This window comes from Citrus sinensis, chromosome 9, assembly GCF_022201045.2.
Source record: "Citrus sinensis cultivar Valencia sweet orange chromosome 9, DVS_A1.0, whole genome shotgun sequence".
NCBI lineage: Eukaryota > Viridiplantae > Streptophyta > Magnoliopsida > Sapindales > Rutaceae > Citrus > Citrus sinensis.
This window is the reverse complement of record NC_068564.1, coordinates 25818364-25842224: the sequence shown is the minus strand read 5'-3', so window position 1 is coordinate 25842224 and position 23861 is coordinate 25818364. Positions and strand designations below refer to the sequence as shown.

The following is a 23861-nucleotide window of genomic DNA, read 5'->3' as shown; positions in this document are numbered from 1 at the left end:
GCAGGAAAGTTATCTATGTGCTGCTTAGATTCAGAACTCTTAAGTGCTCTAACTTCTCGAAAGAAGTTCTTGGGGATTTTCTTCAGGGAATTATCTTGGAGGAGCAACACAGTCATCTCAGAACATCCAATCAATTGACTAGGCAACCTCGTAATCTTGTTGTTCAAAAATGAAATCCTTGTGAAAGAATTCTGAAACTTTTGCGGCATTTCATACAGTAAAATACCAGATTGACAGAAAAATCCACTCTTCTTTGATGTCCTTATAGCCACGTCTCTCACAATGTAATGCATCCTCACAGTCTCACTGCACTAACCTGTTCTAACAAGCAAGAGTCCTTCAATTTTTCAATAAAAGAAATCCCTTTATTGAAACATTCCTCCAGAGTTTGGTTTTCATCTATTATTCCATCAGCTGTCCAGCATTAATTAAGTTCACATGTTAGGATCGAATAGTTTTCTGGATATAAAGAACAATATAAAAAGCATCACTGAAGAAACTTACTTGGCAAGGGTAGTAACTCTACTTTAATGGCTGATAAACATCCTTCTCGATGCTTTCAAACTGGGGTGCTGAGAGCTGCAATTCGTAGAGTACATCCTTCAACTACTCTTTCATCCTTTTGTTACTCATGGACTTCCCCACCGTTGCAATAGCTAACGGTAAACCACAACATTTCCTAGCAATTGCCTTTGCTATTGGATTTATTTTTTCTGACCGGACGACATTTCCTGCATATTCAGCAAACAAATTCCAAGTTGCTTCTTCATTCAAAAGATTCATCTTGACTTCCTGATCAGTGATCATGTTTCTACCCACATCAAGAGATCGAGTTGTCCGAAGGATCTTACAGTTAGCTTGGTCTTCATCTTGTGGAATGCCCACAATGTCCAAATCAATTTTAGTTTCTCCCAAACATTATCCAGAATAAGGAGGAACCTTTTCTTCGTCATTAATCTTTCATGCAGTCTCCTAGCTCTTCTGTCAATGGTCTCTTCCGCATCAAATTCTAACCTCAATCTCTTTGCAATTTGTGATTGAATATCTCTCAAATCGAGATCCTTTGAGACTCTAACACCGATGACAATATTCAAGGATTCCATAAGAGAAGAGGTCTCTAACTACTTGTTCAAGATTTCTCACTAGGGTAGTCTTCCCCACTCCTCCCCTACCCCAAACGGCAACTCTCTTGATTCCACCATCATTCAGATACCCTTCAAGCCGCTCTAAAATTTCCTCCGCCGCTTTCTGACCAAAGAGACATGGCCCTTGCATCCTCTCAACAGCTTTTACGGGAGACATTCTGAAAATTGCTCATGTCAATGAGCTAGTTGCTCACCTCTTTCTCTTCTTTCCAACAATTCTACTAAGCTGATAGTGAGTACAAGTTCCAGGCAAGGCTGCAGCCTTGCATAGCAATTCTGTCACCCTCCTCGACCATAGGTTGCACTTCTCGTGCAGTCTCCTCTACCTTTCTGAGCCACACCCTGACTCGTGTATTAGGACACTTTCCTTCACTTTCGGCTAATCTGATATCTTCTTCAATTTCATTTTTCCTTTCTGTGAGCTCTTCTAGTTACTTAAATTCATTAAGAATTGCTTATTGATGCAAGCAGAGCATAAACCAGAGGCACTTCCATTAATATTAATAACTCGAATGAATGAAAGTTTACAAGCATTGGCTTATTTATACACAAGCTAGGAAAAAAGACAGCTAGCTAAAGGACAACACTTGGAAATAAGCAAAAAAAAATTGATCCGTGAATATAGCTATCATTAACCAATGATGTAGAGCTTCTAGAATCTCCATCATTCCACGCTCATGTGCTGATATTCCTCAGCATAACCATTTTGCGACCTCGTTAAATCCAGCTCATTTCTCTCATTAGCTGGCTGCAGATAGGTGTAGCTTAGGTGGCATGCCAGCATGTCTCTGAGGTCAACTGTTGACTGTTCACTGCTGCTGCTTTCAACATAGTTCTTTCTGAAGAGCTTTCATGTTACCTTGGAGTTTTCTAATGACGGCAATTTTTGAGCAGAAGAAGACGGTAACGAACTTATCAGCTTCAATAAAAATTGCATCCAGGATTTCCATGGCCGGGAAGTTCAAGAGATCCACTGGTAGTGTTTTTACAGCTAACATGTAGCAACAAGAATAAGATCTGTCAAACATGTTTTGTCATTAATAAGACAATAGTCTAATCGAGGAAGTTGCCATCGATATTCTTATATCATTATCTCTCTGATTGGTTTTTGTCTACCGTGCAATGCATAGAAACTTTTGCAAACTCATCGAACTTGGTGCAACCAAAATCTTCCGGGAACTCCAAGAATTGGTGGTGCTATGACAACTTAAATCAATAATACACGAGTTAAAGCCATAGTTCTTCTATATTGATTGAGAATGTATATTAGATTAAATAGGGTTGCGCGACCCTCAATTCTTGTGGTGGCTCTAATCCGATAAATGGAAAAAAGAAATTTAATTCTTTTTTTTTTTAAAGTTGTCAGACATTTCTATTAAACTTTTAATTAGCAGATATTTGCAATTTTTTTTATTGGATTATTTTCTTACATATTACAAGGTTAGAGGGCATGGTTCATCTTGATCTAATTTTTTTGAAGCATCTAAAGTTATTGTGACGCATGGCATTTAAATCATTCTAAAAGCAAGAATTATTATCTGTAAATTTCTTTTAATCATGCAGCAACAAATTAATATATATTAATGAGGTCAAAAAACGGCCTCCTCTAAATGTGAAAATAAAATTCTTTGCAGGTGGCAAACTCGTACCAATAAATTAATGGGTCATTCTATAATGCCGTAACTAAATTCACGGCATTGATGTCGTAATGGACTTGGACCGTTAGATTTAAATAAAAAATCTCTACCATTAATTCTAAATAAATAGGTAACCTGTTACCTAAGTAGCAGGTAATTACTCTTTTTTGTTCAAGTTCCAGGTTACATTTACCAATTTTATGTGTGATTTACAAGTTTTATGAAACTTTTACAAGTTAATGTTGATTTACAAGTTTTATGCAATATTTACAAGTTTTTGTTTTGTTTACAAGTTCTTCATACAATTTACAACTCTAACATTAATTTACCTATTTTTCCATTACTTTACTAGTTTTATGTGTGGTTTACATATTTTATGTTTTATTTCACACTTAATGTGAATTTACTAGTTCTATGTCATTTTTCTAAGTTTTTGTTTTGTTTACAAGTTCTTCGTACAAATTACAACTACAGCATTAATTTACTCATTTTTTCATTAATTTACTAGTTTTATGTGTGATTTACACATTTTTTGTTTTATTTCACAATTAATGTCAATTTACTAGTTCTATGTCATTTTTATAAGTTTTTGTTTTGTTTACAAGTTTTTCGTGCAAATTACAATTCCAACATTAATTTACCATCTTTTTCATTAATTTACGAGTTTTATGTGTGGTTTACATATTTTATATTTTATTTCACACTTAATATGAATTTACTAGTTCTATGTCATTTTTCTAAGTTTTTGTTTTATTTACAAGTTTTTCGTATAAATTACAACTCCAACATTAATTTACTCATTTTCCCATCAATTTACTAGTTTTATGTGTGATTTACACATTTTTTGTTTTATTTCACACTTAATGTCAATTTACTAGTTCTATGTCATTTTTATAAATTTTTGTTTTGTTTACAAGTTCTTCGTGCAAATTACAATTCCAACATTAATTTACCATTTTTTTCATTAATTTACGAGTTTTATGTGTGGTTTATATATTTTATGTTTTATTTCACACTTAATGTGAATTTACTAGTTCTATGTCATTTTTCTAAGTTTTTGTTTTGTTTACAAGTTTTTCGTACAAATTACAACTCCAACATTAATTTACTCATTTTCCCATCAATTTACTAGTTTTATGTGTGATTTACACATTTTTTGTTTTATTTCACAATTAATGTCAATTTACTAGTTCTATGTCATTTGTATAAGTTTTTGTTTTGTTTACAAGTTCTTCGTGTAAATTACAATTCCAACATTAATTTACCCTTTTTTTCATTAATTTACGAGTTTTATGTGTGGTTTACATATTTTATGTTTTATTTCACACTTAATGTGAATTTACTAGTTCTATGTCATTTTTCTAAGTTTTTGTTTTGTTTACAAGTTTTTCGTACAAATTACAACTCCAACATTAATTTACTCATTTTCCCATCAATTTACTAGTTTTATGTGTGATTTACACATTTTTTGTTTTATTTCACAATTAATGTCAATTTACTAGTTCTATGTCATTTTTATAAGTTTTTATTTTGTTTACAAGTTCTTCGTGCAAATTACAATTTCAACATTAATTTACCCTTTTTTTCATTAATTTACGAGTTTTATGTGTGATTTACACATTTTTTGTTTTATTTCACAATTAATGTGAATTTACTAGTTCTATGTCATTTTTATAAGTTTTTGTTTTGTTTACAAGTTCTTCGTGCAAATTACAATTCCAACAGTAATTTACCATTTTTTTCATTAATTTACTAGTTTTTTTACTATTTTTTATTTTTTATTTTAATTTTGTAGACCAATTTACCACTCTAACGCTAATTTACCCGTTTTACCTTCAATCTACGAGTCATACGTGTGGTTTAGAATATTTTTGTCTTATTTCACATTTATTTGGAATTTAGGTTATTTAGTTTAAGTCAATTGCCTCAACTTAAATCCAACGTGAAAATGGTTAAAGAGTTGGATTATTGACATTTTATGATTTAGATAGAATGATATAAGGGTGGGCATGAGTTGGGTTTGATAGGGTTAGTGAAATTCTAACCTGGTCTACTTTTTAATGAGCTGAGATAAAATTCATTCAACTTAACTAAATAAACTTATTTAACCCAATTCTACCCAAACCTTATATCGCCTGGTTAAGTTGATTAGGTTGAAGGTCAAATCAAAATTTTAAATTGAACAATAAAAATGATATGAAACTTGAAATGAAACTTATTAAAATCAAATATAAATCTTTTATAACATGAAATTTTCATTCACTATCTAGTGTACGTAAAGAAAGTTAATAAATTAACTATCTTTAAATTAAGAAAATTTCCACAAAAAACATATAGACTTTATTTCTCGTGCATCTCCTTTTCCAATCCTAAATTAAGACTTTTTAGATAATTAGCTAGCATCATATACAAAAATAAAATGAAAGTGATATATAATTATGTGCCATTAAGTATTCACTAAAAAAATAAAAAAAAATTAAAACCAACTTACTTTTATATTAATCTTATAAAATAATAAATTTACTTATAAGAGAGTGTGATTTTGGTTTTGGAATTGTAGTCTAGAGCAGCAGATGCAAGAATGAAATAGCCTCTTGTATTAAAAAATTAAAAAGAATAAAAAATTAGATAAGCCATTTAAGTCTTTATAATTTTACAATTAAGAATTAACACATTATCATTATCCTTCTTCTTCTTCTTCTTCTTCTTATTATTATTATTATTATTATTATTATTATTATAGATTTGGTTGGGTTAGACTGGTTAATTATAATTTATCCAACCCAAACTAATTATTAATTAGGTTTGAAAAAAAAAGACTCAATTAAACCACAATAATCTGCTCATGGTGCATTTACTAATCAGTAATCGGAACGAGCTACAATCAGAATCAAGAATGTGAATAAGAATAAGTTATTTATTTGAGTTGTAGAAATTGAAGTCGGAATGAGATTCATTTCCATCGATGTGTTTAATTTGTCTTGAAATCGGAATGAATTATCATAATTTCTTAAATGCCCTTTGTTGATTATTGTCAATTGGTGGTAATAATAATAATAATAATAATAATAATAATCATCATCATCATCATCATCATCATCATATTTATTAAAATAGTATTATAATTATGATTACTAATTCACTATTGTTATTATTTATTAATTTCATGATTTTGTTTTATGATTATTATTTATGAAAATATTATTGTAATCAAACTTTATAATAATTATTATAATAATAAGTTATTATTATTAATATTTTATTATATTATTATTTCGTAAAAATATTATTATATTTATAATTTTATTGTTATTATTATTAGTATGAAATTATTTCATTATTATTTATTATAATATTATTATAATTCATTATAATTTATTAATCTTTTATTATAATTTATTTATTTAATATTACCTAATTAAAATTTATAATAATTAATTAAAATATTTTTATAGTTATTATTTATTAAACAATTCAATATTATAACAATTATGGCACCATCAACAGCAAAAAAATTATAAAAAAACTTTTTTTATACTATCTATTTTTTCCCTTTTTTTGAAAATAAAAGGCAGAAAAAAAACATTTCCCATTGAGTCTCAACGTCACTGTAGAAGAAAAAAAAATCAACACAAAAAGCACCGCCCTGTCCGCCCTTAATGTTCATTCCCAAATGTGAATTTCTGTCTTAAATCTCCTAAATTTTAAGCCAAGATTCACCAAATCCGAACCAGAATCCAAGAAGAGCACCAAAAGATGAGATGCAGATTGCCGTTCAGATTCTGGTGATGGTAAGGCTGTGGAAGAAACCAAGAAGAGCACCAAAAGCATCCGCTAGTTTTAACCCTGAAACTGTCTTCCAACTTCAAAACTTTGCAGATCGGTTTGGCGCGCATCGCGCGAGGTAAGCAATCTGGAAAATCATTTTAGATCTGGTAAGATCTTGTCCTAATATTTGCAAGTAAGTAGCTGAGGGTTTCTGCCATTTTTTTCTGCCCCCTTACTTTTCTCACTCTTTCGCTTCTAGTAAGGCTCGGAGATACTGATCATGTGGCTTCTAAGCTGGATGAAAGGGGATTTTAGTGGCAAGCTTGTGATTGAGCAGAATACCTGTTATAAGATGCAGTGAGGGATTGCCTTGTGGTGCCAGGGCCCGCTGTCCAGGCCTAATGAGGAGATTGGTAAGTTGTCATTGTCGTTGAGGTTTTATATTTTCTTAAAAGTTTATATCTGATTAATGATTGATCTTACCAAAGGACTTGCAACTGCTGGGCTGAGTGATTTTTGGGTGATTGTATTTGTGAAAAGAATGAATACAGCAACAAATTTAACCAAAAACAGCAGCAAATCATCCCAAATACAGCAGAAAATTTATCCAAAAATAGCAAAAAAATTAACTAAACAATAGCAGTATATTTACCAGAAATAGTAAAATATTTAACTCAGAACCAGCAACAAATGAAGCCCAAAACACCAGAAAAATTTACCTGCAAATAGCAGAAAACATAACCCAAAAACAGCATTAAATTTCTCTAAAAATAGCAAAAAAATAAACTGAAAAACAGCAGTCAATTTACCCAGAAGCAGCAGAAATTTTAACCTAAAAACAGCACAAAATGAAGCCCAAAACACCAAAAAAATTTAACTGAAAAACAGCAGTATATTTATCCAGAAACAACAAAATATTTAACGTAGAGCCAGCAGCAAATGAAGCCCAAAACACCAGAAAAATTTACCTGCAAATAGCAAAAAATATAACAAAAAACAGCAGTAAATTTATCTAAAAACAGCTGAAAAATAAACTGAGAAACAGCAGCCAATTACCCAAAAACAGCAGAAAATTTAACCTAAAAACAGCACCAAATGAAGCCCAAAACACCAAAAAAAATTTAACCAAAAAGGGCAGCAAATCATCCCAAATACAGCAGAAACTTTATCCAAAACACAGCAAAAAATTTAACTAAAAAATAGCAGTATATTTACCCAGAAACAGCAAAATATTTAACCCAGAACCAGCAGCAAATGATGCCTAAAACACCAGAAAAATTTACCTGCAAATAGCAGAAAATATAACAAAAAAACAGCAGTAAATTTATCTAAAAACAGCAGAAATTTTAACCTAAAAATAGCACCAAATGAAGCCCAAAACACCAGAAAAATTTAACCAAAAACAGCAGCAAATCATCCAAAATACAGCAAAAAATTTGCTTAGAAACAAAAGCATTTCAAACCCAAAATTTTTCTGCAACTTCACATAATTCTCTATCACTTCAATTATATTTGAGACAAAAACCCACTTCTAGTTTCTGAATTATGATCCATTACCTTTAATTTATCTGCTTGTGTCTGATGTATATTTCATTTATTTATTATCCTCATCCATACATCCATCCATGATCCACCACACATTTGTTTATCAACCAAAATCAATGCAAACAATAATACAAAATCAAGGTCACAACAGTTAGCATAACTCATATAGCACTCTATATCGTTCACCCAAAAAAAAATTGATGGCCAATCAAAATCGAAGAAAAAAAAAAGAAAAAACAAAACAATAATAATAATAATAATAATTGTGAAGAGGAAAGTGGGTCACAAACACATGCTGTGTTCAGGCAATGCCATGTGCCCACATGCTTCAATAGAAAAGAAAAATAATAAAAAAAATGTTTGCATACTCTTCGCTTCCTTCCTATTGAGAAATTTTGACAAGCAAATTCTCGTAGAGAAATAATAACTCCAACAACAGCAACAAGTTATAACAACTGAATGTCATCAACATGAAGAAGAAGAAGAAAGAGGAGGAGGGAGTGATTTGAACAGAAGGACCCTTGAAAGAAAGAACAAAAGAAAGCAGTGATGGGTTCGTGAGAGCAGATCAGATTGATCTGAAAAGCTTAGATGAGCAACTGGAGAGGCATCTAAACAGAGCATTGAATATGGAAAGCTTCTGCTAATGCCACTGCTACTGCTATTGGCAAAGCTTCTAATTTTCTCAAGAGGCAAAGGCAAGAGTGCACTGGAACTTCTTAATTCCGTGAACAAATGCGGAAATTATGACTACGAAATAAAACTATGCAAACCCAAACACTTGCAGCGACTTCTTAATTCTTAGATTCAATGCCGTGAACAAATTATGACCATGAAAGAAAACTAAAATACTTAGCAATTCGAACGAGACAGAGGATTAAATTTACCTTGCACAGGTGACGATGGCCAAACCAAGATATAGGCAGCAACAGTAGAGACTCAGCAATTCGAACAAGATAGAAAATCAAGACAGAAAATCAACTCAAGAATGGCTGCAATCTGTAGACGTATGAGAGGTTTCTTTAGGAATTCGTTAATTAGGGTTTAATGAAAAATATGAACGGAAGTTTCCCTTTCTAATTTTTTATTTCTTTAAAAGGTAAATCCTCTTTTTTTTTTCCTTTAAACTTACACCGGTCAAATTTTATCTTTAAAAAGTACTTAACCGGCTTATAACCGATTAGATTTAATTAAATTAAAAATTTTATTATTTCATAATTATTGTGAATCGTTGATTTAATCTAACGGTTCATAATAATTACGGCATCGATGCCGTAATTTTAATTACGGCATCGTAGAATTTTCCTAAATTAATATATTGGATTAAGGATTATTTAATTATTTATTAAGGATTCAAGCATCACTTGAAAATTCCATCAAAATCCCAACCAAGCAAACTCAGCACGATAGAATCAATAAGGACAACACAAAGCAAACAAAAGAAACCGTTTGTGCTAATCATCAATTAACAGCATTCCCAAGTATATACCTACCTAATTTCAGTATAAGCACACATAAAATTCGGCGAAATATTAAATTAACAAAATTACTAAGATAACCAATTCGCATAATGAATTAAGCGAAATGAAACGTACAGATGAAGAGGAGGACAGGGAGGAAGAGGAGAAGGCTAGAATTGCCCTTGAGAAGATCATTGACGGGAGTGTAAAGAACAGTGATTGAGGAGACCAAAGTGGTCAAAAGACTCAAAACGATCTGGGCCGTCAAGATTTCGCACACCTTAAGAATGAAACCCCATCAGAGCAGGTTCTCTCCGTAGCTGAGACTGGGGTAAAGCGTTTCCCCCTCTCCGCCTTCCAAATCTACCTCGAATTTTTCGACATATTTGCTCCTCATGTTCTCGTAGCCCAACATCTTTCAAGTGATTTTGATTTTTTAATTTAGATAAAGCAAATAATGAATAGGAAATGGCAGCGTTTGAGTGACGACTATTGAGTGAGAAATTGGGGCTTGTTGAGCAACCAGTAGCTTGCAACGACAGTTGATTGACGACTGTCGAGTTTGTTGACGTAGGGTTTCCATCAGTTGTGATGCTGTAAGGGCTCTGGATTTTTTTCAATTAAGAAATTTTGTGAGGCTTAGGCTGATTTGTGATGTAGAGTCTGAGTGACTACAATGAGGCTTAGGGTTAGGGTTCAATTCCTTCAACTATTACAGGTGAGAGAAGGAGCGGTGAAGAGAGTGAGGAAGCAAATCTTAATGTTGCGGACCGCCCAATTCGCTAGCCCAATTGCCCACAATTTCGGGCTAGACAGCCAACACAAGGCCAAGAGTGCTAGCTTGGCCCAATTCCGAAAGGTTCTAGGCAACTCTAGCACATGTGAACATGTAAATATTCTAGAATACTTTATACAATTCCAGCACATGTAGAATTCTCTAGAATCTCTAGAGTTTGGCAAGCCTCCTCTATAAATATAGGATGGCATTAGGCATTTGTATCCAACAAGCATTGTAAGCAACTCAAGCATTGTATTCTCTCTTTGTGCAATACAAGTTTTCTTCTTTGGCTCAATTGCTCTCTTCTCTAGTTCGAAAAGCTCTAGGCTTACTTAGCAACATTCGGCAAAGTTGTCTAAGTGCCGCACGGGTTAGCTGCGCAAAACACTCATCCCGTGACAAGTGGTATCAGAGCTAAGGTTTGCACGCACGCAAATTAGCTCACGAGCAATGGCCAACCCTTAGAATCCAGCACAAGAGGGTGTTGTTGGTGTGGATGTTCCACCGGAACCAAGCCGCGGCCGAGAGGGAGAACGTGCCCAAGGCAAGACTCGCGGCAAGTCCAAGGCCCCATCCGTAGATGCGTTGGAGCCTCTTGTGACTACTCGAAATCGTATTGTCCGCCGCTCAAGATAGCCTCGAGGGATTGGAGGAACGAGTGGACGGTCTCGAGGGGGAATACGCCGAGTTCACGGTGGCAACAAAATCTCTCATCCAAGAGCAAGCGAACACTCTCCGAGGTGAGTTTCGTTCTTTTCATGATGAGTTGCTCAAACTTCGTAGTTTTGTTCAGAATGAACTACGCGCTGTCCGTGCGGAAGTGGATGAAGTCCGCTCGGATTGGGCATGGCACAAGCGCACACTCTCCGCTAGTCCAGCTTCCGCAAACTCGAATGATGCGCGCCGCATTGACGTGCCAAAGCCCGACACATACGATGGCACACGAAATGCCACCATCGTGGACAACTTCCTATTTGGGCTTGATCAATATTTCGATGCCATGGGTGTACGAGATGAGGCATCGAAAGTGGGCACTGCACCCACCTATCTTAGAGGCGCTGCACAACTATGGTGGCGTCGCAAGCATGGCGAGATGGGCAAGGGCATTTGCGCCATCGACACTTGGGCCGACTTCAAGCAAGAACTCCGAAAGCAGTTCGCCCCAAGCAATGCGGAGAAAGAAGCGCGAGCGCGCTTATGTCGCCTCAAGCAAACGGGTAGCATTCGGGACTACATCAACGAGTTCACTACCCTCATATTGGAGATAAGCGACATGTCCGACAATGATTCACTCTTCTACTTCCAAGATGGCCTCAAGAATTGGGCCAAGACCGAGCTTGATAGGCGTGGTGTTCAGACACTTGACGACGCCATCGCCGTTGCGGAGTCGCTCACCGAATACTCTACCCAATCCAAAGACAAAAAGGCCAACCAAGGCAAAGGTGGGGGAGAGAGTCGCAAGGACAAGGGCAACAATCGCAAAGATTGGGGGCAGAAAAAGCCGCCTAGCAACAAGAGCGGGCAAGGAAAATCGGAGGGCAAGAAGGAGGAGCCAAAACCGCGAAGCCCATGCTTCATATGCAATGGTCCTCATTGGGTACGCGACTGTCCGGAGAAAAGGTCATTTAACGCTCTTGCTGCCCAACTCAAGAGCAACCCTACAATGTCCGCGGAAGAACCCCAACTCAGCATGGGTTCTCTCCAATGCCTCGGCGCACTCAATCGCCAACAGCCCGCACTCGTCAAGAAATGGCTCATGTATGTAAGTGCAAAGGTAAACGGTCAGTCCGTTCGCGCGCTGCTAGACACGGGAGCGACGCACAACTTTGTGTCCGTAGATGAGGCCAAGCGCTTAGGCCTCAAGGCCACCAAGGAAGGAGGCACAATGAAAGCAGTAAACTCACCCGCCAAGCCAATTGCGGGGATCGCACAAGGCGTGCACATCACACTTGGTACGTGGAGTGGAAAGCTTGACTTCTCCATTGTGCCCATGGATGACTTCAAGATGGTCCTCGGCATGGAATTCTTCAACCAAGTCCATGCCTTCCCGCTGCCTGCTACAAACTCCCTAAGCATCCTCGACGGGAGCAAAGCATGCATGGTACCCACAGAGCGAGGCAAGTCCGAGGAGAAGACACTCTCCGCCATGCAATTCAAAAGGGCTTTCAAGAAGGACCCAAGCTTCTTGGTCTCCATTCGGGAACTAAACAAGGAAGGAAATAGCGGAACTTCGCCAAGCCAAGTCCCTCCGCAAGTTCAAACCGTCCTAATGAGTACAAGGACGTGATGCCTCCAGAACTTCCGAAGAAGCTCCCACCTCGACGAGGGGTAGACCATGCGATTGATCTGGAACAAGGCGCGAAGCCACCAGCCTTGGCGCCCTACCGTATGGCGCCACCCGGATTAGAGGAGTTGCGGAGACAACTCAAAGACTTGTTGGACGCAGGCTACATTCGCCCCTCAAAGGCCCCATTCGGTGCATCGGTCCTCTTCCAAAAGAAAAAGGATGGATCGCTACGGATGTGCATCGACTAAGAGCGCTCAACAAGATCACCATCAAAAACAAGTATCTGATTCCCTTGATTGCGGACTTGTTCGACCAGCTTAGCAAAGCACGGTACTTCACCAAACTTGACTTGAGCTCCGGGTACTACCAAGTGCGCATCGCCAAGGGAGACGAACCGAAGACAGCATGCACAACAAGGTACGGGTCTTTCAAATTCCTTGTAATGCCTTTTGGCCTTACTAATGCACCCGCCACATTTTTCACGCTCATGAACAAGGTACTCCAACCATTCCTCGACCGCTTCGTGGTCGTGTACTTGGATGACATAGTGGTGTATAGCACCACGCTCGAGGATCATGCCCAACACTTGCGACAAGTCCTCCAAGTACTTCGAGACAATGAGCTCTTCCTCAAACTAGAGAAGTGCTCGTTTGCCCAACAAGAGGTGGAGTTCCTTGGCCACAAGATTGCGGGCGGGAAGATCATGATGGAGAATGTCAAAGTAAAGGTCATCCTCGATTGGGAGCCTCCCTCGAAAGTGCCCGAGCTTCGCTCGTTCCTTAGGTTAGTGAATTACTACCGTCACTTCATCAAGGGCTATTCAGCTAAGGCGGCACCCTTGACGGATATGCTCAAGAAAAACATAACGTGGCATTGGTCCGAAGAGTGCCAACGCGCATTCGAGGAGTTGAAGAAGGCAATTTCGGAGGAACCAGTCCTCACCCTTCCGAACCACAAAAGCCCTTCGAAGTGCAAACGGATGCCTCAGATTTCGCCATAGGAAGAGTCCTTATGCAAGAAGGCCACCCCATAGCGTTCGAGAGTCAAAAGCTAAATGACATGGAACGCCGTTACACGGTGCAAGAAAAGGAGATGACAGCCATCATCCATTGTCTAACAGTGTGGCGACATTATTTGCTTGGCTCATATTTCACGATCATGACGGACAACGTGGCGACAAGCTACTTCCAAACTCAAAAGAAGTTGAGTCCGAAGCAAGCACGGTGGCAAGATTTTCTTACGGAATTCGAATATCGGCTCGAGTACAAACCGGGGAAAGCCAATGTCGTTGTGGACGCTCTAAGCCGCAAGGCGGAATTGGCAACCCTTAGCATGAGCCAACCAAAGTCCGACCTTGTCTCACGCATCAAGGAAGGCCTCCAACAAGATCCGCTAGCAAAGGATTTGCTGGAGAAGGTGCTCGAGGGAAAGACAATGCGCTTTTGGCAAGAAGAAGGCATCCTCCTCACCAAGGGAGATCGGCTGTTCGTGCCAAGGTGGGGAAACTTGCGGAAGGAAGTTATCAAGGAGTGCCACGACTCCAAGTGGGCTGGTCATCCAGGAATCGAGCGCACCACCGCACTAGTCCAAGCCTCGTATTTTTGGCTGCACATGAGGGACGATATCGAGGCATATTTGCTAACTTGTCTTGTGTGCCAACAAGACAAGGTGGATCATCAACTCCCAGCGGGATTGTTGGAGCTGCTACCACTAGCAATAAGGCCATGGCAAAGTGTCTCCATGGACTTCATCACATCGCTGCCTAAGTTTGAAGGTTGTGGAAGCATCATGGTCGTTGTCGACCGATACAGCAAGTACGCCACATTCATTGCCGCACCAATCGATTGCAGAGCGGATGAGGCAGCCCGCCTATTCGTCAAGCACATTGTGAAGCTTTGGGGAGTTCCGAAGAGCATTGTGAGCGACCGAGACCCTCGGTTCACTGGGCGTTTTTGGACGGAGCTCTTCAAGATGTTGGGGACCGATCTCAAGTTCTCGACAAGCTTCCACCCACAAACGGATGGGCAGACCGAGCGCATCAATGGCCTCCTCGAGATGTACTTGAGGCATTATGTGAGCGCTCATCAGCGGGATTGGGCGAAACTACTTGACATCGCCTAATTTTCTTATAACTTGCAGCGAAGCGAGGCTACGGGCAAGAGTCCGTTCGAGATCATCATGGGATTCCAGCCCATGACCCCCCAATGCCATAGCCTCGACTTATGGAGGGAAAAGCCCCACGGCACACAAGCTCGCCCGCGAATGGCATGAGGAAGTGGACATCACGCGAGCCTACCTCGACAAAGCTGCGAGGAAAATAAAGAAATGGGCAAATACAAGGAGACGGCATGTTGAGTACAAGGAATGTGATCAAGTCATGATCAAGCTCCTACCCCAACAATTCAAGACTTTGCGGAAAGTTCACAAGGGGTTAGTGAGGCGTTATGAGGGACCCTTCCGAGTTGTTCGACGTGTGGGCAACGTCTCGTATCAACTCCAACTTCCGCCAAGACTCAAGATCCATCCGGTCTTCCATGTGAGCCTTCTCAAGCCATATCACGAAGACATGGGAGAACCAAGTCGCGGAGAATCAAGGCACGCGCCAACTGCAATTTTCACCCCGTTGACAAAGATGTGGACTACATCATTGCGGACCGCACGGTTTCGAGGAGGGGCATGCCAGCACATAGCGAGTACTTGGTGAAGTGGAAAAACCTCCCCGAGAGTGAAGCCACTTGGGAACGTGAAGATGATTTGTGGCAATTCGCTGAGCACATCCAAAGGTTCAAGCATGAAAGCGTGACGAGGACGCCGCGAGCTTAGGTGGGGGAGGATGTTGCGGACCGCCCAATTCGCTAGCCCAATTGCCCACAATTTCGGGCTAGACAGCCAACACAAGGCCAAGAGTGCTAGCTTGGCCCAATTCCGGAAGGTTCTAGGCAACTCTAGCACATGTGAACATGTAAATATTCTAGAATACTTTATACAATTCCAGCACATGTAGAATTCTCTAGAATCTCTAGAGTTTGGCAAGCCTCCCCTATAAATATGGGATGGCATTAGGCATTTGTATCCAACAAGCATTGTAAGCAACCCAAGCATTGTATTCTCTCTTTGTGCAATACAAGTTTTCTTCTTTGGCTCAATTGCTCTCTTCTCTAGTTCGAGAAGCTCTAGGCTTACTTAGCAACATTCGGCAAAGTTGTCTAAGTGCCGCACGGGTTAGCTGCGCAAAACACTCATCCCGTGACACTAAGGTTCAATTCGTTTATCACTTCTGGAAATTTGCTAGGTGTTGATTTGTTAGTTTAATATATTTACAGCAACCAGACGACATCGTTTTTGTTATTTTTAATTTTTAAGAATAATTTAAATATTAACAATGGCAATTTTGTAATTAAAGTAATCAAATAATTTAAATTATCAATAAATGGCACTATTTCACGTGTTGTTAGTAATTCAAAATAAATTATATTTAATAAAACAAAATCTAAAACGTTGTCACTTAAGAGTAGTATTTTTGTAATTAAATTTATTTAAAAAATAAAATAATATTACATGACATGTAGCCATCATAATTTCATAGCGTATATGTTTCTGTCAAAAATCTATCACTAAATAATGACAAAAACATTATACATTAGGAAAGTGTCATATTTTAATAATATTTTCATGACACAATGATATATGTTAAAAAATTTGTGTGATAAAAACATATTTTTTTAGTAGTACAAAAATAATAATTTTTGTATTATACTTCTATTGAGTTATAAGTTTTTTATAAGAATAAATTTCTTCGGTCCCAATAATATGACTATTTATAAGTTTTACAATATATTTATTATAAGAAAATGTTTATAAAATAATAAAGAAATTAGAAGAAAAATATTTTATTATTAATTTTTTAACTAGAAGGACCACAGTTATTTGGCGACACATTTTCTAGCTAGGCATGAGTAGCTAGCTAAATAGCCAGCACGACCTTCATTTATTACAACTGCTCAAATATACCCGATGGAAAATCAATAGCATTGAGGTTAATCTTCAGATCGCAAGGGGTTCCGTCAGCAACAAGGCAACTTGGCGTTTCATCATCAACGAATGGGTGAAGCGATCATGACCATCGTCATACATCAAATGGCCTGAACGTGCGAAATAAAGAATCCGCTGAAGCATAGGTAACGGGACAGTCGTTGGGTTGAGAAGCTCCTCATTTATATCTTTCCAACTGTCAGCAACTTCTAACAACAACTCTTTAACCGCCTCTTCCTCGGAGACACCATGTTGATTCTTGTAGCACTGAACTGCCGAGGGAATATGTGCTCTCTTTTGCTCAAACTACATCACGGATGCATATGAATTGGTTATAAGGGAACCCAAAAAAAAAAATAAAATTCATCAGTTAGCAAATTTTTTTTTTCCTTGGGCATATATGTTATGTTATGTGTTAAAGAGAATTGAAAAGAAATGCAGCCGCAAAGGCCGAATGGTTTTCAACAATCTTTATTTTATTGACAATTTCTAAGTTTGAATCTGGAGAAGCTAGGTGTTAGAAAAATTGATTTGGGCTTCACCCACATCTCTACCTTTAAAATAGATAAAGAAATTGTATACTATGGTGACACGCCTTAAGATACGTTACAATATTTCTCTTCGAGATTAGTGGTGAATATAGTCTTATTAAATTGAATTATAATGTAGAATGAAGAGTATTATTTACCTTATAACCTGCTATGTCATCCATGAGCCTGACAATGGTTTCTGTCGCTTTAACACTCTTAGCGTTTTTAAGAATGCATTCAAAATTGTCCTTCGTTGCAATAAAATCACCCAAATCAACGAAGGAAGCGACCCCTAGCGTACGTAAACCGATACTTCTTAATGCAACTGATTTGTATTCATCGAAGCTTGGAACATAACCTTTATATAACCACTTGGCTTGAGTAAAGTACAATATAATTAATTCTTGCATCTGAGCAACATAACCCAAGTTAATAATAATCACCTTGCAAAATCATATAACATGAAATTGATTATTAATAAAGTAATTGCTTACCATCTGTTTTGCATATGCTATGCCGTGCGATCTTCCTTCCTTTGCCAATTCTTCCTTAGCTTCTCTATAAATATCTAAGAGTGCCTTGAAAATAAATTTCATGTATTCTGGCAGTGTATCGATGAGGCCAATGTCCCATCTGAAAAAATCAAATATAACCGTTATATTTGCACGTTCTAAAGAAAATATATAAGCAATACAATTAATTTATTTCTAATAAAAGTATATTATGAATCAAATATCCAATCAAAGAATTATATTATAGGGTTATTATCGTTTACTTCAAGAGTTGTAAAATATCAAATGATTATAAGAAGTATCATTTCCTATCATTTTACTACTTTTCCGTTAAAATCATTAGTTCCTTTTACGATAAAATACACAAATAGGGGTATCAAATAATAGACAAAAATTATTGGCATGCCCTTTCACTATAAAATAATGGTTTTAACCATGACTTTATGAATAACCCTAAATTTATCTTAACCATAAAAATGGTCATTAACAAAATACTCCTGGATATTTTTCTTAAAAAAACACAATTTATTCTTTAAAAAAACACTTAAAGCTTATTTACAGAATCAACACTTCCATATTTAATTTTTTTTTCTTCTAGAATAGATTGTGAGTTTTTTTGGGCAAAAATTTCCAGTGGGAATTGTCAATTCACTACTTTTATGGTCGCAATAAATCAAGGGTTATTCAAAAAAATATGGTTAAAAGTTAAAACTATTATTTAACAATTCATGTTTAAATCTATTATTCATAATTTTATGTATACTATCGGATACCTCTTTTGTGCGTTTTATCTTAAGGGATAAAATTAATATTTTTTTAGTCAGCTAACGATTCTAACAGAAAAGTAGTAAAATAAAAGGTTTTACAAAGTTATAGTAGTAAAATGATGGGGGAACAATACTTCTTGTACTTATTTGATATTTTATAATTTTTGAAGTAATGAAACGATAATAATCTTTTATTATATAGGCATGGGGTCTTGCTAAGTTATATCATGTATAAAATGCAGCAACCCTAATAGTCACTCATGATGTCCCCATTATTTAGGTTATTGTAACCTATAGATTACAGATAACGCAACTTAACAACTGCTATACAGGGATGTATATGGTTTTATAACGTTGTGACTGCTTCAGTAAAAAGTGTGAGCTCTTCAAAAGTACCGTAAGCATCAAATGTGTCGTCTATTATGGATATTATGCACACCACTTTGGATGCAAAAATTCTACCAAATGCCAAATTGGGCTCATAGGACACTCCCAGCAACATCCAGATATATGTCTCTACTATTCTATCTCTTGCATATGGCACCTTTTTAGGGAAGCCTAAATCGTTCCACCACCTGAAATTCAATTTTAAATCTAATTAGATATATATTTTGCTACATTATAAAGTTGTCACTATAACAATCGTTACTTCTGTAGTATATAAAAAATACAAACAAGAACACAATTTGGTTTCATCTTTTAAGGAGGTAGCAAGGAAATATGAAAACTCGAGGGATAAGTGAAAAAAGTTAAAAATTTTAAGTTGTAAATCTTCCATATTATATTTGGAAAATTTGTTTCATTAAAAAAAAAGAGAGAAAAATTTATGTGATTTATTTTTGTTGTTTTGTATTTTCATCTAATTTATAAATTTATATCACATCCATTCTTAAATTTTTTTTATAATTGTATCATTACTCTTTCATTATACACATTATCCTCCAAACACTATAACTTTTTATTACTATTATTATTATTATTATTAGCAACAAGCACATAATATACAAAAACTACAACCACTACCACTGTTGACAAATCTAGAATACATAAAAATTTTACTGCAGACTAAAGATCTTGGTTTGGGTGTTAATAAATAAATAATTAACTATTGTAAGATATTTTGCGTTGAGTCTTTGATTATACAGGGGGGCAACTGTGGTAAATATGATTTCTCTTTTTAGGGAAAGTGACAATCTCCCATTTCAAAACAACACCAATAATAGGCTTTTCCACGTTGAAAGAATATATATCTGAAGTTACCTGGTCATGATACTTGCTTCCTTCTGGTGTGCTGCTTGTAATATATTAAAGTCTAACTTTGCAAACTTGAGCAAAGTTTCATCATGCAAATCATCTCTTGAATAGATATCCAAAAAATACCTTGCCTCTAACCTTGCTGCTGCTTTACGGAGAGGAATTTGCAGAGAATGACGTATTTGTTCAGCAAGATTAGAGTTTACATGAGAATGATCAGATATAGATATTACTGACTTAAGGTGAGTGGTAGTGAAAACAATGGCTTCATCTAAAATATCTTCTCCCCGAATTGCTAGGTATGCTGCCTCGTACAAACTCAACATGCCTCGTATATCGTTGATCAATGATTCCTTGAATTTACCTTCATCGTCTTTGAACTTCTCAAACACATCTGATGACCATATTCAAAAGAATTAAAGGCGAGCTAGTCTTGATTAGTGTGCATGCTTGAATTTAATTTGATAATTAGCAATAATCTTGTAATTAACATAAATAATTTAATTAACAAAATGAAAAACTATGACATACCACATGAAATCTTAACTCCTTGCTGTCTAAAAAGTCGAAAACGAAGAGAAACAACGTATAGATCATCACTGTCTAGATCATGAGATAACTTTCCCAATTCATCTTCAATCTGTTTTTCAAAATGATAAGCGACACCTAATCGTTGTACTGAATCAATCATGTGTAGTTTATGGGCAAGCTTATTGGCAGTAGTGGTTATCATCCTCCTGAGCTCCTGCTTCAGTGCTGCGTGCTGTTCTTGAGTTGCAGCGTCAATTGTCTGCAAACGCAAGAAATTACTTAATATTAATGCATTACGTGTGTCTAACAAACGATTATATATGACATATGATTGTAGATCGATTGGGCTCACTTCTCTGATAATTAATGAGATATTTTGATATTGCAATGGTTTAATTACCTCGACATCGGCAGCGGATTTCAGGAAATGGTTTCCCCATAAAGTAGGATGAAAATCTGCAATGGGACGAACAGTTTCTTCAGTTGAACTGGAAACTGCTGCTAGAAGTGGAATAGACATATCTTTCATTCCGTTTCAGACAAACCAAATACAACTTTATAGTTTGTTTTTAAGAGTAGGAGTTGCAAAAACCTCATGACACAAATGCTCTATATATAGAGAGAAACGATGAGGCAGTGGAACACTTTCGTTGGTACTTTGTCATGTGCTCAGTAGTGATCCTACGTTGGGATCATTAAACTTAATATTAAAAAAATCAATGGATCTGATTGCGGGATCCATTATTAAATCATATGATAAAATACTCTTGGACCGTTATCTCAACATATTAAGAAGCTGCGATCATTTTACATAAATTTTTAAATTTAGGATTTTTTTTTAGGTAATGATAGAGAGTTCACTCTAATCCTATCTCTAACTCTATAAAAAATAAATATATAAAAGTTGAAATAGTAATAAAGTTGTTTTAAATTTTATTTTAATCACAAACTGGCCACAAAAATTTATCTTGATAAGATTGAGGTGGGGTTCATTGATGATGGGATACATATCATTTTTCAGCTTTCTTATGCAACTTGCACAGTGTGATATTGTGCGTACATTAACTAACTACTCAGCGTAACGACCGTAAATTATTTTGAAAACCTATCTATCTTTTAATTTCACAATAATAATATTCCAAGAAGGCCATAATTATTTAACTTACATTTATTTTAATTACCCCTACCAAGCAAAATATTTCAATTATTTTAACTAAATAAATATATATTATTCTTAAAGCCAAAGTCTATTTCTGGTTACTAAATGATCCAAACATTTTATTGGGGGCTTTTTCTAGTAACTCCAATGATATCACAAAAATAAAAATTTGCTTTCTGCAGGACTTATCTCAAATAAATTCTCTAATTCATTTTGAAGATGAATTTTTTTTTTAAAAAAAAGATCATTGGGGGCTCACTTAAAATATTTTACTTAAGAGTTCCACTGATATTTTAAGGGAATATGATTTTTATCAGAATTTCTTCTATTAACCAATTTTTCAAAAATTCTATTTCAAATAAATTAACATCATTATAAGTGCATTTAATAAATTTCATGATTCTAATCCTTAAAATACTTGGACCACCAGGGATCTTAGAAAAATAATATGTGAACCACATTTTTAGCTTTTATCAATTAATAATAGTAATATATTATATTTCTAATCGCTAGTGTTCCCTTCGTGGGTCTGCCGATGATAAGGAGTGGCAGTAGCTATCAACAATAACAAGCAATTTTTTTTTAATAAAAATAATCATTTTACTATTTTTTTTAATTGTACTTTTATAATTTTGGGAGATTGGAAGATTTGAATCCTTCCCCTAATGAATAAGGGAGAGAAGAGTTGCCAAATAACTTAATTAAGGAGTTCCGTTGGTTAGTTTACTATTAAACTTTGGTGTATTTTATTTACGAGTGAGATCATTTGTACTTTAAAATGTACTTTGAACACCATATTGACTAAAAAATTAGGATACTAAAATAACCTTCATATAATTTAATACTAAGAATAATTTAGAAAAATAGTTTAAACTATAACAACTTTGGACACCCATCTAACACATCCATTAATCATACAATTATTTGTGCTAACCTTAACTTCATCTCTTTTATTCGGTGCCGAATTGAATTTATATTGTACTTAGAGATCATAAAAGATTTGTGGGCAAGTTCCAAAAATATATTAAGATGTTTCTATTAATCCTTTTTTGTTATTTTTAATTTTGTTAATATGTTAATTTATGTGGTCATTAGCTTTAAAGTGTATAAGGCGACGAAGAAGAAAAATGTTGAAGATGCTGGCTCGACGAAAAAGATGGAATATGGAAGAATTATTTTGAACATATATCCAATTAATTGTGCTTTGTGCAGAAAATTAATGAAAAAGGAATAAGAAAGAAAAAGTTTTGAGTATACATGATCTTGAGATCCTCCAGCAACCAAAGAAAAAGTTTGTTGCTGTATAAGGAGGACTTGTGTGAGACCGGTAGCAGGTTGGTCCACCGATGGTTTGTCATTTGTAGAATAGTGGGTCCGAAAATAAAACAAAAGTCGTACTCACTGAATTAAGTTTAGCATAAAAAAGGAGAGAAATTAGTGACGAAACTGACGTGTGACCTTACAATATAATGAATCACGTAATAAAACACTACTGAAGTGACTGAAATGACGTATGAACTTATTAAACATGCTGACACATGCAAATTCTGTTCTACAAAACATGATTTTTTTTTTTATTGCCCTTTTTATATAAAAAAAAAACATGATTATAGCTAGTGAAAAACTCCAAAAACTAATTACTGTATAGGCAAAAAAAGTGGGACCAAAACCTTGTAAATAGTGGCCAATGCTCCTTAAAATGGGTGGGCTCCGTCTGTATGAGGTAGCGCATTGAACGTAAGCTGCAGTGAATATCTCCCTCTCACGTTTACGTATGTATGATACTGAAATTGAAACACCTGTCTTATCACTTCAATCTCTCTCCTTATATCAGCGTTTTATCTTATTACTTTTGTTTTCGATCATTCAATTTGATATTCAATTATTTGTGTCGGATCTACTATTCTGTCGGTATTTACCATTCAATTTGATTTAATTTTCTCCCAGTAGCTTTTAACGTTTATAATTTATTATTTTACAGTTTTCATAATGCTCTATTATTCTTATGCTCTATTTTTTTTATAAGTTTAATATCAAAAGAGTAATGAGTTGCCTTCAAGTTCAGGGACTACGATTAAGCAGATTTTAGCAAATGGTTTTCCACCAGTAGGATTGAAAACTGCAATGTGACGAATAGTTTCTTCGAATGGAATTAGAATAGACAGCTTCCTTACAGAGAAATCAAATAGAACTTAATTAATTAATTTGAACTGAATCAATGGGGAGGATAATTTTAGAAAGATCAAAGCTCGTAAATAATAGGCGGCATAAACTTTACAATGGTTCTACCAAAGTACCAAGTCGAGCAGCCTCTTCATTCTAACCAACTACCTTTGAAAATTAAGAAAAATTGTTGTGGGCATAGTTTTCACATTATCTAAGAGATATTTGTGAAAATTTGTACTCATTTTAAAAATTTGTGTACTTGCGCATCCAAAAATAATGATTAAATATTT

At 35.7% G+C, this 23861-nt stretch overlaps 3 protein-coding genes across 3 annotated transcripts; all 3 read right to left on the bottom strand.

Annotated features, from left to right (window-relative positions):
- Positions 1-606: 606 nt before the first annotated feature.
- Positions 607-1302, bottom strand: LOC102610773 (disease resistance protein At4g27190-like). Its single transcript, XM_025097808.1, has 2 exons — positions 1173-1302; positions 607-908 (listed from the first exon to the last, which is right to left on the bottom strand). Exons 1-2 carry the CDS (start codon positions 1300-1302, stop codon positions 607-609), a joined length of 432 nt encoding a protein of 143 aa, XP_024953576.1.
- A 15362-nt stretch (positions 1303-16664) lies between these two features.
- Positions 16665-18270, bottom strand: LOC127898638 ((E)-beta-farnesene synthase-like). The gene is made up of 4 exons (XM_052434119.1): positions 18254-18270; positions 17677-17815; positions 17341-17592; positions 16665-16958 (listed from the first exon to the last, which is right to left on the bottom strand). Exons 1-4 carry the CDS (start codon positions 18268-18270, stop codon positions 16665-16667), a joined length of 702 nt encoding a protein of 233 aa, XP_052290079.1.
- A 361-nt stretch (positions 18271-18631) lies between these two features.
- LOC127898646 ((E)-beta-farnesene synthase-like) lies at positions 18632-20809 on the bottom strand. Its single transcript, XM_052433719.1, has 4 exons — positions 20647-20809; positions 20247-20505; positions 19722-20109; positions 18632-19036 (listed from the first exon to the last, which is right to left on the bottom strand). Exons 1-4 carry the CDS (start codon positions 20773-20775, stop codon positions 18808-18810), a joined length of 1005 nt encoding a protein of 334 aa, XP_052289679.1. The 5' UTR covers positions 20776-20809; the 3' UTR covers positions 18632-18807.
- Positions 20810-23861: the final 3052 nt, after the last annotated feature.